This window comes from Bos grunniens, chromosome 18 (genome assembly GCF_055505025.1).
Source record: "Bos grunniens cultivar Pamir isolate PY7600 chromosome 18, Bosgru_T2T1.0, whole genome shotgun sequence".
Taxonomy (NCBI): Eukaryota; Metazoa; Chordata; class Mammalia; order Artiodactyla; family Bovidae; genus Bos; species Bos grunniens.
In genome coordinates this window covers 17,881,324-17,898,036 of record NC_141182.1, presented here as the reverse complement: position 1 = coordinate 17,898,036, position 16,713 = coordinate 17,881,324, and the positions used below count along the sequence as shown (strand labels likewise).

General features: G+C 45.7%; 1 protein-coding gene and 1 long non-coding RNA gene across 3 annotated transcripts in view; one reads left to right on the top strand and one right to left on the bottom strand.

The window, feature by feature from the left end:
• Window positions 1-12,399, bottom strand: part of LOC147353174 (uncharacterized) — a 62,756-nt gene extending 50,357 nt beyond the window's left edge. The window contains exon 1 of one of the 2 annotated variants that reach the window (XR_015144993.1): window positions 12,217-12,399. This is a non-coding gene — a long non-coding RNA (uncharacterized LOC147353174). The remainder of the gene's footprint in view (window positions 1-12,216) is intronic. The other variant, XR_015144994.1, reaches the window with a different exon arrangement.
• A 180-nt stretch (window positions 12,400-12,579) lies between these two features.
• On the top strand, window positions 12,580-16,459 carry CBLN1 (cerebellin 1 precursor). Its single transcript, XM_086349483.1, has 3 exons — window positions 12,580-13,238; window positions 13,387-13,506; window positions 14,805-16,459. The coding sequence occupies exons 1-3, from the start codon at window positions 12,975-12,977 to the stop codon at window positions 15,000-15,002; spliced, it is 582 nt and encodes a 193-aa protein (XP_086205609.1). The 5' UTR covers window positions 12,580-12,974; the 3' UTR covers window positions 15,003-16,459.
• Window positions 16,460-16,713: the final 254 nt, after the last annotated feature.

The following is a 16,713-nucleotide window of genomic DNA, read 5'->3' as shown; positions in this document are numbered from 1 at the left end:
ACATAATATGAAAATAAGGCAGACACATTTTTGAAATCAAAACAGGACTAAAACAAAAACACACATTCAGCAAAATCTTAGACATCTCAAACTCATGATGAACTAAATTTTAAAATTTAATAAGTTCTTTAGGTTAGTTTGCATGTTGGGTGCTTCTTGATCTCTGGGGACTTCTGGATCCATGGTACACAATAATCACATGACACTTTCCAAAGTTACCCATCTCAACGCATCAGAGGAGGAAAGGTCATATTCCATGTAAATTCTGTGTTTTTACGCCATGTGCTCAGAACGTCTATGGAAATGAGCCTGGTATTTAGAAGATGATTCAGAAGTGGTGTCAGAGATGTGTCAGGCTAATCAGTTTGCAACTGTTAAAAGAACACTGATCGGTACAGAAGTGGGGACGGGAAAGGGGCAACAGAATAAAGGATGTCTTGTTAGGTGATGAGAAAGAAGCACTAATAGTGTATCTCAATAAAATGAGCTTTAAAAATATCTGAACTTAAATCTTCAAAATCACAATAAAATACAAACGATTCACAAATAAACCCAACAGGTCAAATCCTATTAAATGCCCAATCGAGAAGTTCAGTGAGTTCACTCTCTACATGTTTAACCCCACTGGCTCACTGCACAGTTTCTACTTACTTCTCAGTATGTTATTAATATAAGTTTTGCAAAAGGACATATTGGTAAACTATACACGTCTCCTTCTAGGTACCATCGTGGAACCTGGTGCCAAGTTCCAGGTTCTTCCTCCAGTTAAAAAATGTGGTTGGTGTAAAAACTAGAAAAAGCAACATCCTACTGCTATGTTCCTACCAAGTTTAAAACATGTGAATTTCACCTTTATCCAGTGAAAGGTTAAAACTGAGATATTAAAAGGTAATGCAGTAGTAATAACTCATTTCCCCAAATGTCAGATCACAAAAGTTATCACTTACGTAATTGCTTGTAGTTTATTCCTTTGCTTTCCTCTTTTCTCTGTGCATTTAAAAAATATTTATTTAATTGGAGGATAATTTTTTTACAATGTTGTATTAGTTTCTGCCATACATCAACATGAATCAGTCTGTGCTCCCTCCCTCTTGAACCTCTCTCTCTGCATATTTGTAACAATGTTTTAAAAGTAGAAATGTAATTGTCATGTAAACAGCTGTAAAAATGATTAAAAGGTATGGAAAAGCGTAACATGAATGCCAATAATCTGTTTCTGACAGTAATATATGTGGGACACTATTTAAAGGCATCTCATATATATTTTTCCTCCTCATTTAGGAGAAAGAAGAAAAAATGGAGAGAGGCTTATCATCTTTGAAATTTTAAAATCTGAACTTCATTGCATAATAGGAAAAAATTTAAAGTTAATTAGAGCTAACCCCTAGCTAGAAACATCATTGGATACTTTGGATACAGCAGGGGCACCTTTTTAGAGGTGCAATGTTGCAAGAGAAAGTGGGGAGGTTTTTAGAACTTGGGCAACAGAAAATAATCCCACCTCTGCCAGCTGAATGGTCTTAGGCAAATATGTCTGCCAGACTACATTTTGACATCCAAAAATTTGACATAATAACTATCGGAAAGCCTCACGTTGAGGGGATTATTTGTCTGTTAAAGGTTTACTGGTTTTTAAATAGATGGCACTGTGCAAATGAAGCTATTGCTTTGCATGGTCAATTGTCAAATATACTATTTAAAATACTATTTAATTCTATCCAACTTACATACCTATAGGCTCCTAATGGTCTTTTCAATGGCTGAGGGTTTATGAATAAGACGATTTTCCTTCCGGCATTCACCTGATGCTTTTCTTAAACATGTAACCTTGAGTCCAACCCACAAAATAATGCTTTGATTAAAGCAATGTACATAATAAAGGTTATCCTAATTTCTAAGATGTCAAACATCAATCATAAAAGAGAACTACTTCTGAAAGAGATGTATGTGTGCTGGGAAGAAAAGATTTCTACTTCTAATTACAGATGATTCGTTGATGAATGCAAATCACAGCCTGCCTGAGAAGCACTGCTATGAGCATCCTCAGGTGTGGTTCGCTGGTTAACAAAGAGGGAAAGTGGTGACAGCGGACAGTATGTGGACTTTAATATTGCTAAAAGGAAATTCTCTTTCAAGGCATTAACAAAGTTGTATGAAAACACCTTTATTGAAGTTTATAGAAAGCTAAAAAAAACCCATAATCCTAACCAAAGACAGCAACTAAAATGCTGATTAATATATTCTACCAGGCATCTCCTGTAAATAGTTCATAGAAATTTCATAATTCCTGTACATACATCCTATAAATATAATTTTGCATGTTGTCTTCCCATTTAATATCAACAGACTTTAAAGGGCAGTCACTTGGAAACTGTCTCAGATACATGGTGAAATCCGTTTCAATTGAAATAATTTAATGGACAATAGAAATATCATGAGGAGGCCCTATTTTTTCCCATATCTTGTTGAGTGGAAACAAAGATTCTTAATTAGAATGAGTGGGAATAACCAAACTGATTTAGGCCTCTATTTATCCTCTAGTTTAAAAAGGTAGCCCCACCTAGGAACAATATTATGGGGCAACTAAAGGGAAAAAAACAAAACAAAACCTGTGTCAATTTGCAGTAAGGTCGTTTCCTTAGACTACCAAAGCACATTTATATACCAGCTCCATGCTTTAGGCTTAAAATGAATCTCTCTGAAGCAATGACAGAATTTTTGCCAAATGACTAGGATATAAACACCGTTTTGGTCAGACAGTGAGACATATGCTATGAAGAAAACAGGTTTGAACTAGGCAAGTGGGTTTCTCTAGAATAAACGAGAGCTCATGTAAACAGCTTCATCTTCAGAGCTTCACATCTCCGCTGGTGTGAAAAGCCTTTGCTTCTTCCACGGGGGATGGAGGCCCCCTGGTTTCCTGATTCCTTACACTAATGAACTGCTACAAATTTGTTGCGACATGCCAGAGAGCCCTAACTTCAGCTTTCAGGTAATGCTGAAGAAGCACCCTACATCCTAGACCCACCTTTTGCAGGGTGTACTCTCAGCACTGTGGGCGATTACCAGGGGAGAATATTCTATTTAAAGAACTACTGTCCCAGCATAACACAAAGAAATCACCTAGGAAGATGCAAGAGACAGGGAAAGCTTTCAGTGATGTTTACACAAGCACAATGTCAGGGCCTCCCTTTCCGGTTCCCCGAGAGGATGGGGAGGAGAGAGCTCATTTGTGAGGAAAGGCGTACAAGAAAGTAGTCAAGCAGCCATGTGAGTGGGAAAATGGAAGTTCTTCCCAAGACAAGTGCACAGACACTCCTTGAGCCCAAGAGTGTGCTGTGTGACGAGGCACTAACATAAAGGAGGGAGGGAGTGAAGGAGCCTAAAGCAGACACCCAGGCTCTGTGTGCCCTATTTTTCACCGCAAGCACAGATATCAAATTCTTCTCCTAGCATGTTTTAAAATGGAATAGCTTTAAAACAAGACATATTTAAAGGGCACATTAAAATGTATTTTAAAAACTTCTCACAGATGAACACCAAGCCGACCATTCTCCATTGACAAAATATGCCAAGGCAACATGATAATTACCTTCACCTTTCACTGACGGGCAGCCAGATTCCCAGTCCTCAAATTTGCTTACATTTAAAAATGGAAATGGACTTCCCTTGTGGCTCAGTTATTAAAGAATCTGCCCGCAATGCGGGAGATCTGGGTTCGATCCCTGTGTTGGGAAGATCCCCTGGAGAAAGGAAAGGCTACCCACTCCAGTATTCTGGCATGAGGAATTCCATGGACTGTATAGTCCACGGGGTCGCAAAGAGTCGGACACGACTGAGCGACTGTCACTTCAAAAATGGAAATGACAACATACAGTTTATAATGTTGATGATTTCCCAATTAAATCTCATGATAGGAGAAAAATTAATGTCAGTAGAACAAAAAGATAGCCAACTCCTGAGTCGTGTGATGTCTCAGCAGGAAAAAAAACTGTGGTCTCATAACTGTGTGATCCAATGACATCAGAGTGATTTAGCTTTAGTATTTCAGGGATAAACTCATAACAGGAAGAACGTGGCTGTCACAACATCACATCTCTCCCACAGATAACTTCCACAGACAGCAGGAAGTCTGGCTGGTGGTGTTCCCTGATGTATCCCAGGCGACCACAACAAATACCTGTTAGTATTTGAGGCGGTCAGTTCACATCAGTTGAATGAATACAGAAGGAGGAGTGCATGGTATGCCTGTGAAACCACGCCAACTGTATGTATCGTGGTACATTAGTCTTTGTTTTAAATTTGGGAATGAGGACTTTACAGGAACTATATCTACTGAAATCAAACAAAGACATTCTTGCTTGGACTTCTATGTGGCAAGAGAATAAAAAATCACTGGCACAGAACCATGGGAGTGGCTGGCTCATGTCAAGAAAAGTCTGGAGCAAGCATGGGGCAGTGGGGAATGCACCTGGGCATCTCATTCTAGAACTACCTGGGCACCTGCCGAGGAGGAGAGGAGAGGTGCACAGGGGGTGGAGAGCCCAGGCCAGGTGTAGGCTAATCACATGGGTGGATTAGCTCATTCCATCCTGAACACCAGCCTTTAAGGTAAATACTGACTGTTATTCCCGCTTTGCGAATGAGGGAGCTAAAGGCAGATCGCCCCTTATCAAAGGATTCTTGCCTATGAAGCGCCACTAAATTGTTTCAATTGACACAGATTTCTTGACTATGAGGTACCCTGACTTTAAAGCCTGTGTGAGAGGCACTGTCTTGGAGGAACGTACCCTCCCTGGGCTTCCCAGGTGGTGCTAGGGTAAAGTATCTGTCTGCCAATGCAAGAGTTGCAAGAGACGCAGGTTCGATCCCTGGGTCGGGAAGATCCCCTGGTGGAGGGCATGTCAATCCACTCCAGTATTCTTGCCTGGAGAATCCCATGAACAGAAGGGACTGGTCTATAGGGGCGCAGAGTCAGACACAGCTGAAGTGACTTAGCACCCTCCCTGGGCCTCAGTCTGCAAAATGAAAGCAGCTGACTTATAAGAATTAGTGTTCAATTCTTGCCTGGAAAATCCCATGGACAGAGGAGCCTGGTGGGCTGCAGTCCATGGGATCGCTAAAGAGTCAGACACGACTGAGCAACTTCACTTTCACTTTTCACTTTCATGCACTGGAGAAGGCAATGGCAACCCCCTCCAGTGTTCTTGCCTGGGGAATCCCTGGGACGGGGAAGCCTGGCGGGCTGCCGTCTACAGGGTTGCAGAGTCGGACATGGCTGAAGCGACTTAGCAGCAGCAGCAGCATTGAGGTTCAAAATACTCCAGGATGAAGACACAAAATCCTGATCTTTATTGATCTAAAAAGGCCATAGAGGTCTCACTGCATTAATACCCTATCATCTTGATGCATTAAATAGTAGGACCAATTTCATCATGAGGACAGAAGAACATATTCCTGCAATTTTACAATATACTGACAAAATCAGATAAATTTCAATGCATCTATAATTACTTAAAACATATCAGCATGTTACTACAATAACCAAAAGAAACAGGAATTTAACTAGCCTATTCTCCTAGACTAGTAAACACAAGAATTGAGTAGGTATCCTAACTTTTATTGCCATTTGTGAATAGCTTACTTTCTAATTGCTCTATATTTCCTAACTAGCTTTTAATACTGTTTAGGTAAGGACCTCAAACAATACTGGGCAGCAGGTATGAAATGGATAGCTAAATTGAATGGATGACTTAAAGGATTCCCTTATAAGTACCTATATATTGAAACATATTTTATTATGGCTTGCTTTCAAACTGTTGTTTTAAAACTTAAAACATTACCTATTTCAGAGAACAATAGTAAAGCCCTTATTCGTTAAGAAATGCAAGATAAAAATTTAAAAATTGAATAACAGTAATTATCATGCTTTTCAATAATAAAATCACATTTCATTTTCATATCTTAAAAGGTTTTTATATTTTAAAAACTCAAAAATAATTTTATGAGCTCACAAAGTAATACTGTATTTTTCTCAAGCTATTAATATATCCTTATGGACAGGGAGGCCTGGCGTGCTGTGATTCATGGGGTCGAAAAGAGTTGGATACAACTGAGCGACTGATCTGATCTGATCTATATTGTAAACATTGGATGTATTTTACTTGGAGTATTTGCTTTTTTAAGATACTCTTCTTTTGATTTTTTTTTTTCATGTTAACATTCTGAAAACAGTACAGTTACATTTATCAGCATTTAAATTTTAAAGCTCAAGATGAATAGTTTTGTTTGAAATATATAACTTGGTAACATCATGCACCTAAATTGAATTCAAATTGTGTCAGGGTTTTAATTCATACTGACTTTTAATATGACCCAACTAGTTACTAAACAGCTAACAGTTCCACAAGAGGATAAAATATACCAAATCTGTTGGTTCTGAAGGTGAGGCAAGATGTAGTGATGATACAGCCTATCACTGAGATCCCAGGAGGAAACAGAATTAAACTCAGTTTGAAGGAGGGATTTTAATGAAGGGACAATCTACAGAAGTGTTGGCAGGGTCTGGAGAATCAGCAGAAGATGCTGAGAATCCAGAGAGTGGCAAACCTCCTATCCTCAGTCTGAAGATACAGGGGGAGGGAAGAGTATTACAGGAGGGAGAGCTGGAGCCCAGAAGGCAGGAGGGGTGCTGGGCAAGAAGGTACAATCTTGGAAGGGGGAAGCACCACCCGAGATTTTACAGGGTAAGACTGAAGCAGGGAGAGCACTGGAAGAAACACCCCAGCTTCTCTCTTCCCTCATCTCTGATCCCCTACTTGTGCCTTCTTTCTGCCGGCCAAACCAGAAGCCAGTTGGAAGGAGTCAGCTTTTAGGGGCAAGAACAGGAGGAAAGGGAATGGCTCCAGGGAGGGGCTGGGGGCCGGGGGCGGGGTGGCAAAAACACTAGGAAACTCAATTACGTCACTGTCCCTGGGGTGTGACTCCGGGTGGCAGAATGAAGTGTGAGCCTCTGATCTCATTCCTCAGAAGTCTACCAGGAAATACCATTTTGGGAAAATAATTTGTTTAAAAAAAATACAAAACCCTCTTGTTCTTCTGCACTCCTCCCCCTCTTCAAGTTTTATTTAAATACTTCCTTTCGTTTACCTCCTAGTAACACAGAGGTATTTGGTTCAACAAGCCCTTCAGTTGGCAGACTTTGTTTCTATCCTGAGAGCCTTCTGAACTGTAGGAAATCTTTATACAACTGTCAAGATCTGGGAAATTTCCCTAAGATCCCTATTAAAGTTGGTGATAACTTTTCCCAAAAGTCAATCCAGCCGCCCACAGATGATAGCATTCATCATTTCTTTGATAAATGTCAAATGCATTTGAAGTAAAACTTGAAGTATTTAGTTTGAATGTTCTCTAATCTATTAATTTTGTACATGTGCATAATTTTTGTGTAACTTCTGGTTATAAGGCAACTGTAAACAAAGACAGAGACTAATCAAAGCTACACTGTAAGAACACATACTAAGAAGCCTTCTCAGCAGAACCGAAAGTTCTTAAATGGAGGTTCCCTGGGGTGCAGCCCTGACCACTGTCAAACATGAAGTCTGGGGTGGGGGGGACAGGGATCATGGATGATTCATCTTTGCAGTAGCCAAGGCCCTAAAACAGTGTCTCGCACATTTCATGCACTCGATAAATGTTTGCTGAATTGGCCGAACCTTCGTTTGTCCCGTAATCACTACCCAAAAAGCACACAGATAATTACTTCTTGGAAAAATTCCAACAACTAGTGTTTGATGTCACCTATGTGGTTTCTCTCTCAAGAGCAGTTCTGTAGGATTACATAATTTTATGTTTCTTTCTTCCCCCTTTGGCCTTAATGTAATACATGTGAATAACAGCTTTATACAAAATTGCTACCCAGCACAACCACAGCAGATTCAAGGCATCATTTTAGAGGTGATGACAGCATCTTTCAATTTAGCAGATGACAATGGCTAGGGAAATGCATAATTTGGTATTAACTAAAGAGCTAAAGATATTTTGAATATATTCTTTTTTTTTTAAGATCAGAGTTTTTTTTTTTTTTAAAGAATTAGTGTTACCACAAACTTAGTCTTCAATAAAAAATAATTCTGCATTTCTATGCATTGAATGAAAGTGTCCAATTACAAAGTTAATTCTGTAACATACTTTTTAAATTTAAACAGCAAAAATGTTGCATCCAAAATGAATCTCTATAGCCCCCCAAAAGACATATATGCAGGAAGACCAAGGGTTTGGTGAAAATTAAAAATATTTCATACTTTGAAATTTAGAATTAATTTAATTTAGAATCATTCCCAAATTTTATAGTCTAGATTGAAATATTAATTTGAAATTACCTTGGCCACTGAAATCCTAAATTTAACACTCTTTAGAACAAAATAGCCTTTCTCTTCTGCTTTATGGGCAAATGAACTAAATGCTAGGAAATGGTACTGCCTGGGCCTTTGAACCAAGGCTAAAAGAGATGAAATGCTATCTGATGTGTATAAACATTAGAGAACCCATTTTGAGCTAATAAAAGGATGAGTTTGTTTCATATCCTGTGACACAATATTCCCTCTTTTCTGAAAATGCTCTCATTTTAACAATAGGGGGTTTTATTTTTTTTTTCTCCTCCAGGGTAGGGGTAGAGGAATCAAGATAGCTGTTATATTCCTTTATTAAAATGTACTGTGATGAAAAATTCAGAGTGTGGATGGGGAAACAAGCCTGGACTTTACCAAAACATAAAGCTGCATTTAGGGCAGCTGGTAAAGGGTTAACAGCAACAGTACAAATTCATTATTTGCAAACTCGACATTCCCCAAATCTCTCTAACACCTTGCTTTAAAAGCCTCAGACAGATGATTTTATAATGCTTTACCAACATTTCAACACCTGAAAAGCCTCAACAAGTTAAACCTCTAGTCTTAATATTTCAAACATGACCTGACTCAATTCTTTCATTTTTTATTGCTCAAATTCTCATTTGTTTTCATTAATCAATGAATAATGAGGAATTTTACATACCTATACACAAAGTAGATTTTCATTTTTTAGGAGCCTAAGAAATGAAAAGGAGAAAAAAAACCACAACAAAATGCTGCCACAGAAATATTTTAAAACAGAATGTTAGTTATTTATACTTCTCACAGCTCTACCATTCAAAGTGCATTCAGACTTCAAAACAAACCCTTCAGTAACATCAGTGTTGATAGTACCTCATGGCAGGTTTAGCTGAAATCTTGAGGATCCCAAAGGACCAAGATAAACACATACATACTGTTCTGGCTACTTCATCACTCTTCATCACTATTCTTTTGGGGTGACATATATTGCAGTTGACCCTTTGAGAGGGACTAAAATAGACATGTATTGTTCCTGCTTGCCCAGCGTCCTTTCTCTATGTTTTCTTTGGAGAACTCCTCTACTCCAGATAATGTGGACCTGACATCAAACCCCTTTCTGAAGGATGACATATGAATCCAAGCTTAGTCAACGGAACAGTCTCTTCTTCATATTCGGGGAGGGGCAAGTGACTGACACCCCTGTAAGAACAGCTCTACAACTTTAGCAGAAAATATTGAAGAAACAGTGTTATCCTTTCCTTGCTCTGAGTTGGCAGAGGAACTATTGGGATTTAAGTCAAAACTAGAAAACAGATCCTGATAACCTTGCCTGATGGAGCCAACAATGCTATAACAGGCAAGACCTACCTGTAGGCTTTTTCATCAAATGAGTGAAGTCCTTTATACTCAAGCCAGTTTGAATTGGTTTTGTCACTTGCAGCTAAGAGAATCCTGAGTGTAACAATGTGACAATATTTACAATAAACATGACTGCTTTTCAAGTTTCTCCTCCGCCTATACATTATCACATTTCATCTCACAATTCAGGAAAGCATATATCCATTAACATGAAATTCATTATCTTTAAACACATAGGATGTGGAAGAGGGACAAGCAACGCCAGGGGCGTGATCATTCTGAAATATGGTGGTCAGGGAAGTCTTCCTTAGGTGGAAGAAAAGCGGGGATTACATATTTCAGAGAACTGAATTGTTATCCATCAAATGAAAGAATAAACAGTTTATAGCAGAGCCAGGAGTGATCCTTATATTAATTCCCTGAATGATAAATTAGGAAGCTTCTGCAGTATCCTAGGCCCAAACAGACTCAAACAAATAGGACATAAAGTAGAGTCAAGTTAAATGTGGGGCTCTCTAGGTGGTACCTGTCGTCACTGACATAGGATAAGAGACAGTTTGGGTGACAAACGGAAGGAGACAAAGTATGGGTCAGTTAAACATGCCTGCAGGATATCTAAAGGAAAGCGATCCAGCAGGCCCTTAGAATGGTAGGCCTGGGATTCAGGTAGGCTGAGACTGGCCATACAAGATCCCCAGTGGCATAGGGATGGCAGTTTAGGCTTGGGCAACGCCCACTAGAGCCTCCCCCACAAAAGAAGAGAAGGCTGGAGACCCACCATCTCCCTCTAGATAATCTCAGTCCTGTTTGTGAGCTCCATGAGAACGGGCTTCCTCACCAGACAGGTTTCAGTAAAAATCTGTGCAATATCGGAGTGTGTAGACCCCGGGCACTGAGCACATGCTGTTGATTCTACACGGGTATTTCGCCAGGTACCCTCCACTGCTGGGGCTGCCAGGCTTCGCGGCTATACAGGGTACAGTGTCATTATTCAGATCTCACCTCCTAAATTAGTTCATGCTCTCACATTAGGTGTAATCACAGCTGGCAACGCTTTCTGGGGATGTCTCAAACAGATTTGACTTGAAAAAACAGTTTTCTGTCAATTAACTTGAGATAGAATTGTTGCCTCTTCCCCCGCCCCTTCTCTTTCTCCTGGGCGAACCCAGTGACCCCAGCAGGCATCCCAACAGAGGCGAGGTTCCGAGATGGGTACCTCCAGATGAGTCTTTAAACAGCCATCTAAGTCTCAAAGACACAAAGCTGAAATGTGCGGCTGTTGGCTATTCCAAAGCAGTCTTCCTGCGTAGGGGAGAGCCTGCCCTAGGCGGCGGCAGACCTCGCCGGCGGCGAGCCGGGAGACCGAAAGGAGGTGCTGTCAGCCCGCGATCCAGATTTGTCCAGATCCCCGAGCTCGCGCCGGGCCGCCGCCTGCCACACGTCTGCTTTGGTTTGGCAGAGCACGCGGGTTCAAAGTCGCCCGGCGGGGACCCAAGCGCCAGGTGCTCCGGAGGGCAGCATTCCCGCTCGCCTCTCGTTCGGGTCCGAAGCCTCTTGCTTTGGACTTGACAGAGAGGTCTGATCGCCCTCCAGCTTCCACCTAATGGCAGGTTAACGGCCTGCATTCCACGCCTTTCCTCTTACCACCTCTGTAGCTCCCCTCTCTCTGTCACTTAGCAAAGCTGTGTTTTACTGTGTTGACCACGTTTGTGTAAAGCTCTAAGTTAACGCGTGAGGTAAAAATTCATTCGCCTTGAAATTTCAAAATCACCCTTGAAAACTCGCCCATAAATCACAAGATTTGGTGTCTATATGCAAGGCAATAGTACGTAAGTACACGTGGATAGAACATGCCACAAAGGTGTACAGTAAATAAAATGCGGATGCAAAGTATAAAATTTTAAGTGCAAAAGATAAAAATGGTATCAGGGAAATGAACCTGTCTGCGATGCCACTGTACTTGCCAGTGCCTCCTGCACTAGACTGTATGAGGCACGAAGGCAGGCCTCGTCCGATTTTGCTCATCACTATGCTCTCAGCGCCTGGAAGCCTGGCACTTCGCGTCCACGAGTGTTCAATGCTCTATCTCGAATAAGTGAAATAAAGAATAAATGAGTGCTCGCTCGATCCGACTCCGCGACCCGCAGAAGCGGGCTAGAACGGCCGGCCCAGCGCCATACTCTCGGCCGCGAGGCCAGGATGCGGACACTGGCATCGATGCCCCGCGGCGCCAGCTCCCAGCCGCTGCACGTGCGCCTCCTTGCACCCAGGCCTAGGCGCACGCCCCGCCCCACCACGCACGCACGCGCCCTGAAGCCTGGCCGCCGGGTCGGCCCGCTTGCCGAGGCTCACCCGCGCGTCCGCTGCCCCTCACCCCTTTACCCACTGGGGGGCGCTCCCCTCCCGCCCCACGCGCCCACACTCGCGCGTCTCTCGGTCTCTGGCGACTCTACTCCGGAACCTGGGCTTGCGCGCCGCCTCCTACCTGAGGGCCGGCGAGGGAGGAGGGCGGAAGGGCTGAGGGGGCTGAACAAGACCGTATCGGGAGGCGGGAGACAAGAGAGCGAGTGGCCGCCGCAGACGGCATAGAAACGCGGGCGCGCGCGCGCGCGTTCCCGGCCCTCGCTCCCTCCGTCGACTCTCCTTCTGAGCCCAACCCTGCTGCCGCGCGCCGCCGGCCTCGCCTCGCCTAATAACAACGGCGCCCAGGGTCAGGTGGCCGCGCGCGGACAGCGCCGTCATTGGCTCGGCGGGGAGCGCGGCGCGCCAGGATTGGTCGGGGGGTGGAGCTTCTGCCGGTGCGGGGGCGGGGCTGGAGAGGGAGGCGGGGAGGGAGATGGTAGGGGCGGGGCCAGGCCGCGGTCCGCGCCTTTGTGCCCGGCGCGCGCTCTCCGCCGGTTCCGGCTGCATCGCCGGCTGCATCAATAATTCAGAGCGGCGGCGGCGGCGGCAGCGGCCGGTGCGGGCAGGAGACGGCGGAATCAGCGGGGATCGAGCGGCAGCGGCTATGCATCCAAGTGCGGCTGGGCAGCCACGGTACCCCTGAGGCCCGGGCGGGGCTCCGGGAGCATCGCTCGAGGGGCACGCTTGCCCAGGAGTGCAAGAAGACCCGAAGTGTCCAGAGCGGCGTCGGCAGAGCTGAATACGGATCTGAGGAGGGGGCTTCGGAGCCGGGCTGGGGCGGGGGGGCGGCTGGCGCAGGCAGCCCCCGGGGTGGGGGGCGGGGTGGGCGCCGGCGCCGCGATGCTGGGCGTCGTGGAGCTGCTGCTGCTGGGGGCAGCATGGTTGGCGGGCCCGGCCCGCGGGCAGAACGAGACGGAGCCCATCGTGCTAGAAGGCAAGTGCCTGGTGGTTTGCGACTCCAATCCTACGTCCGATCCCACGGGCACAGCTCTGGGCATCTCTGTGCGCTCCGGCAGCGCCAAGGTGGCTTTCTCTGCCATCAGAAGCACCAACCACGAGCCGTCCGAGATGAGTAATCGCACCATGATCATCTACTTCGACCAGGTGAGTGCTCCAGGAAGACTGGATGGGCGGGGGTTGGGGGAGAGGTAGTAGGTAGATATTCGACCCTCTCCGAGGTCTCAGCGGAAACGTGGGGACAAGAGTTTGGATAGATTCTTGCCCACTCCCCTTCGTTCCCGTCTCGTTATAGGTACTAGTGAACATCGGGAACAACTTTGATTCAGAACGCAGCACTTTCATCGCCCCGCGCAAAGGAATCTACAGTTTTAACTTCCACGTGGTAAAAGTCTACAACAGACAGACCATCCAGGTCAGCTTCCGCCTCAGGGCCAGGCCCCAGCCCCGGTAGGGGGCTACTGGCCGCGGGAGTGAGTCGGCCCGGCGTGGGTGGGAAATAGAAGGGGCAGCCGCATGTGCCCAAGGCAGCTTGGAGGAACGGGTAGCAGGGCCTCACGGTTCTCTGGCTTGGACTCTCCCTTGTTTTCCAGTCATGGGTTCTTTTTTTTTTTTTTTTTCTTCAGTCATGGGTTCTTGAAACCACCTCCAGGCACAGTTTTCTGCCTCCGCCTTGTGGGACCCTCCAAAGAGGTCCTCCCGCTACGGAAGCCCGGGGATTTCTCTTTAGAGTTTCTGTTAGCATCCCAGACAGTTCCCACTTCCGGAAGCTTTCCGCGGATCCTCTCCTTCAGCACCACGGACAGTATCCCCGACTCCTGTCCCAGTTCTGAAGCGGGCGAGAAACCTGTGCGCTTGCCTTCAGTGCCACGCTCCGGGGGAGTCCTGGCGTCCCTCTGGGGACCCACTCCGGATTTCTGAACAAGTAGCGCCTAACTATATCAGTTGAAAGGTGGAGAGAAAAGGGAGGGGCGTAGTGCCACACCCTCCTGGCTCCAGCCTTGCCCCAGCCAGCACTCACTGGCTCTCCAGGGTTCCCAAAGGTTTTCAGGTTTGCTTTGGGCGGACACAGAAGGCAGAACGCGCGGCTGGGGAGAGGGCCATGGGCCTTTATCTGCTGATGCCACCGCAAGGGCAAAGCCAGGCGGTGGAGGGCAAGGCTGGATCTGGGACGAAAACTGAGCCCGGAGTTTGGGGATGAAACACGGAGTGCAGCTCTGAGAGAGATTTCTCATCTGCCGAAATCTTGCCTGGCTACTCCGCTGCATCTCTGCTGTGTCCCGGCATCTGGAATCGGGAGCAGCCAAGGTTTTTGTTTGTATTTGTTTGTGTTCCCGGAAGCGCCAGTTGTCTGACTTTCTCTCTGAGGCTGGCGGGGAGGGCAGGGCCGAAGGTCTCTGGGCGCCTGAGCCACCTACGGGTTCACTAAACCGGATAAAAGAGCGCCGTCAGGGTTCGATTGGCGGGCCCAAGAAGTGAAAGTTACTCCCGTTTGGGGAGCAGACCCTTTCTGTCACCCAGATGGGTCGCCTTCGCCTCATTGGGCCCTCGGTAGTAAATTACAAAGCCCCGTTTCTTTCCGCCCCCGCCCACCCGCCGCCCCCTGCTTCCAAGCTTTACGTCAGTCATCCAAGCGGTGAAGGTTCGCTATTTTATCTACGCTTCGGTACCCCACTGGGTTGCCCCTCTGAAGCCGGCCTTTCTCTTTCTCAGGTGAGCCTCATGTTAAACGGGTGGCCGGTGATTTCAGCCTTCGCTGGTGACCAGGACGTGACCCGGGAGGCCGCCAGCAACGGAGTTCTAATCCAGATGGAGAAAGGCGACCGAGCATACCTCAAGCTGGAGCGGGGAAACTTGATGGGGGGCTGGAAGTATTCGACCTTCTCCGGATTCCTCGTATTTCCCCTCTGACTGGCTCATCTCGGGAATGGAGGCAGGGAGAGGGCGAAGGCAGGAGGGGAAAATTATAAAGAGGCTGAACTTTAGAGGACGAGAAAGCGGCACGACTTGAAACTTCCTACTTGTTCCCCAGCTGTATCCGGTAAACGAAGCGCAGCCCGGCGGTTGGACAACTTAGTCCATTTCCTCTTTAGGAGAAGTAAATTCCGCTTAGCTCTGCGCACTCCCATTTCCAAAATAAACTCGCCCCCAACTCCAGTTGCAGTAATCAAGAAAGACAGACTGCCTTGTCACTGTTTCTTACCCCGTGTTCATGTTCCCTACAATTTATATAAAAGAAACTTTGCATTTCACTGTATAATGTGAAATATCTTCCTCCTCTGAGTCCCGCTCTTAATCTTTTCATCCGCTGAAATCTGATATGTCCCTCCCCCCCCCCTTTTTTTTTTTATTTTGGAGAGGGGGGAAGGATTTTTTTTTTTTTTTTTGGATGGGGAAGTAGTTTTAATTTGGCAAGTACTGCTCTTAAAACACCGCTCGAATTAATTAGCTGAAGGTACTTTGTATGTATCATCGGCTGCTTGTTAGCAGAGAAAGGACTCACCTTAGTGGTGACTGGTTTAAAAAAAGAAATATATATATATATAAATATATATCATTTGTACACGAAGAACTGTTCCCAGTGGAAACTGGCTGTATTTCCGTATTTCTATGTCCCATTTGGAGTGATCGTGAAATCTAAGGCTGCTTGATGTTCTGATGCTTGTCAATGCCCTAGTGTTCTGTGGCTCCACTAAACGCCAGGAGGTTCTTCGGGACGCTTCCTCGTCCTCTGTAACATACCTGTGAATAGCCAAGATTTAATTTTGCTTTAATCCAATAAAGTTCAAGTGGAACTTTTATTTTTCTGAAACAGCTTTCTAAACTACGCACCTCCCCTAGTTGCGAGGTCTGGGGGCAGGGGTGCGGAAGGGTGAGATTCAGAGGTGTAAGGGACTTGGCGGCGTGCAAGCCGAGAAAGGCTAAGGCAGCGTCGGCCCTCGCTCCTTCCTGCGCGGGCCTAGGGCCAACCATGCATTCCGCCCTGTGCTCCCTGCTTTGGCGCAAACGTAAGAAATATGGTTGAAATGTTGCTAGGCGAGGCCCGACAGCCGGCCTGGAAGCGAAAAAGGCTTTTCGCAGTCCAAGTGCATCAGGAATAATTCCAACTCGAGGAGCCAGAACCTTTCTGCCCTTTCGTCACGCTTCCCACGCCTCTGCCTCCGGACCGTCCGCTCACAGATCCCGAAGCTGCGTCTGTTTTATTCCGCCTCCTCTGAATCCCGAGTCTGCGCCGGCGGTATTACCGGGCGCCGGGGACTTGTGATCGCGCTCATCGCAGGACTTTTATTCAAGAGGTTCGTCCAGGAGTTTTGATTGTATCGGAACATAATGTGAAAGCAAAATTGAAATAAACGACTTCGTTTTAAGTCTGGAAGTCTGACCAAGTCGCTTCGGCAGAGGGGAGGTCGGGCCGGGAAAAGCAGGTGGGCGGCCAAGGGGCGGGAGCCGCGGCCTGCATGGGCCCTTCTGGCTCTGGTCCTTTTGGAGGCTTCTCCTGGCCCGAGATTCAGAGATGAATTTAATTAGAGATGGAGAGAAGCGGGAAAGAGGTTAATAATAGCACCGTAAACAATGTTTCTCGATTTATTCCTGCGGCTCCTTTTGATTTAGAGTCAACAAG